We start from the raw sequence: 2872 nt of genomic DNA on the forward strand, positions 1-2872 counted from the left end.
GGGGGTGTGCGTGGGTGTGTGCTCAGATTTTACTCTGCTTAACCATTAGCCAAAAGCAGTTTTATTCATAATTCAATAAAACAACACATATGCAGAAGGACATCCCACATCATTATGTGTGACTCACTATTATAATGGATGACTCAAGGGTTCAAAATATGTATTAAACTATTTGTAATTGTGCATATGTGGGAAAGTAGAAATATCTTTGAACAAAATACGTGAAAGAAATAATTTTGGTCCCATGAAATTTGTACTCCACACGAGAAAAATGAATAGGTATTAATAATGCAAGTACATGGTTGGTGAAGAGTGACAAAATGGTTAAGAATGACAAGAGAGGGCAGGGCACAAGTTGAGTGAAGTACCCTATAACACAGTAACATTGGTGCAAAGGCCTAAAAGTAATCAGATACATTCTCAATGGGGAGAAGAAAGGTCCTGAGGTAAGATTCTAATTGTAACCAAAAAGAACAAGCAACTATAATACTGGAGATATGGAAGCAAGAATGAACCTCAACCAATGTAGAAAAGGAATAGCCAGTTCTTTCAGAAAGAAAAGTACACATTGCTACTCTCTTTGTTATAAGGAGTTTAAAATATTTAAAAACATATAAAACATTAATTTTTAAAGCTTTATTATGTTTGTACATACTTTGAAAAGGTACCCTTCTAAAAATTAAAATGTTAACATACTGCCTATATAAAAGGACATTATCAAGAAGTACTGATCCATAGGAGACATCATAACAACTTTTTTTTTCCAGTAAAATATACAAAAGTAACTTTCATTGTCATATAATAATTAATCTTCTGAAATGGGACTACTAGTATAGCAATAGACAAATAAGTAATATGAAACATTTGCATCATAATATCCTAGTTAAGTATTAAATTATCAGCAATAAATGCTGATGAACATTTTCTGTGCTTACAAGTGAAGCAGAAACAAAACTGCATTATGTAAACACACAAATTTATGAGCATGGTTTCATGTGAGAGTGGAATGTGTAAAAACCCCTAACATATTAAATGAAGTCTAGGGAATAAAGAAAGTATGTAGTCAATTCAGTCTAAATTCAACATCCTAGGAAAAGAAAAAGACATCTGGGTACTGTAGAGCTTGAAGCTCAGACAGGAGTTCTAACATCAAACAATGAAGAAAGATATATGTACTAGTTAAAGATGCAAAAAATGAGAAGAGGGCAAGAGGGAGGGAAGGAAGAAAAGAAAAATGGAAGAAGAAAGGGAAGAAGAAAGAAGAAAAGAGAATGGGAGAGAAGATAAGACAAAAGTAGGGAACCAACTGCATAGACAGTGAGAGAAAGAACTGGGACATTTTCTGATTTCTGTTCTATTCAGAGGAGCCCACAATGTATGAGATACTGAACACAAACACTGATGAGAGCAATTTTTTTTTAAATCCACTGCTGCGAGTATAAGATTTTTACAAAACACTTTTTATGCACAATTGTGAAATTGTCTGATCTTTTCCAGGGTTAATCTGAATCTACTCAAAGGAAGAGATAATGACTCCCAAAAAGCCATGTATAATCTACCTCTAAAAATAACTCATATCCATGAGAGCTTTTCATCCCAAGTATCTCATGTGTATGTCTCTGTTCACAAGCTTCCTTCTAAACCCATGGGCTTTCATATTAACATGTTACTGCAAAATGAAGAAAAATGAATGAATTCATCAAGATCCTGAATGAAGATTTGTGTAAGCAACCCCTGATGTTTTAGGCGTCCTAATTTAGGTATGTGTTTCTGGGAATAATTTTCCTGTTTGTTTCTAAAAAACAATGTGTATTGGAACATTTACAAAAGGTAAATTTTAAATGTAATTCCATAAATAGTAATATGAGAAAAGAATGTATTCAAGTATTATGGGCGTATAAAAGGTAAAACTAAAGTTACAAAGACTTTGCCTCCAAAACTATTTTTTTAAATGCACTCTTCACCTCTTTGTTCCTCAGGCTGTAGACCAGAGGATTCAGCATGGGGATGACCATAGTGTAGAACACAGAGGCAATTTTGTCTGTGTCCATAGAGTGAGTGGAACTGGGCTGCACATAAATAAAAATAGCAGTCCCATAGAAAATGGAGACTGCAGTGAAGTGGGAGGCACAGGTGGACATAGCCTTGTGATGTCCTGCAGTTGAGTGCATCTTTAGGATAGTGACAAAAATAAATGCATAAGATATCCAAATAACTATGAAGGCAAAAAACATGTGGAAGCTCACTATAGAGACAAGAACCAGCTCACTGACATGTCTGTCAGAACAAGAGAGAACCATGACTGCTGGAATATCACAGAAAAAGTGATGGACCACATTAGATCCACAGAAATAGAGCTGAAATGTATCTCCAATATGGATGGAGGCATTCACAAAACCAATGACGTAAGAAACAATGATGAGCCATGTGCACACACTTGTAGTCATGGTAGTGGCATAGTGTAGGGGCTTACATACTGCTGCATAGCGATCGTAGGCCATTGAGGCCAGCAGGTAATTGTCCACACTACCAAAGGCTACAAAAAAGAACATTTGTGCAGCACACTCATTGTAGGAAATGACCTTGTCTCCTATAAGAAAACCAGCCATGACTTTTGGAGTGACTGCTGAAGAGTAAAAAATGTCTGCCAGAGAAAGGTGACCTAGAAAAAAGTACATGGGGGTGTGGAGCCAAGAGTCCATGAAAATCAACAGGATCATCCCTAGGTTCCCCACCAGCGTGATGATGTAGATGAGGAGGAAGGTGATGAAGAGGGGAAGCTGTAGGCTTGGATCATCAGTGAGTCCCAGAAGGAGGAAGTGAGTCACTTCAGTCCTGTTCTCCATTATGTTGTGCAATCTCTGCAGAAATG

At 36.5% G+C, this 2872-nt stretch overlaps 1 protein-coding gene across 1 annotated transcript; it reads right to left on the minus strand.

The window, feature by feature from the left end:
- Positions 1-1916: 1916 nt before the first annotated feature.
- Positions 1917-2846, minus strand: LOC126496163 (olfactory receptor 5B3-like). Its single transcript, XM_050133718.1, has one exon. It carries the CDS (start codon positions 2844-2846, stop codon positions 1917-1919), a length of 930 nt encoding a protein of 309 aa, XP_049989675.1.
- Between the last annotated feature and the right edge of the window lie 26 nt (positions 2847-2872).

Source organism: Alexandromys fortis, unplaced genomic scaffold (genome assembly GCF_014885135.2).
Source record: "Alexandromys fortis isolate MF-2015 unplaced genomic scaffold, M_Fortis_MF-2015_v1.1 scaffold_1442, whole genome shotgun sequence".
Classification (NCBI taxonomy): domain Eukaryota; kingdom Metazoa; phylum Chordata; class Mammalia; order Rodentia; family Cricetidae; genus Alexandromys; species Alexandromys fortis.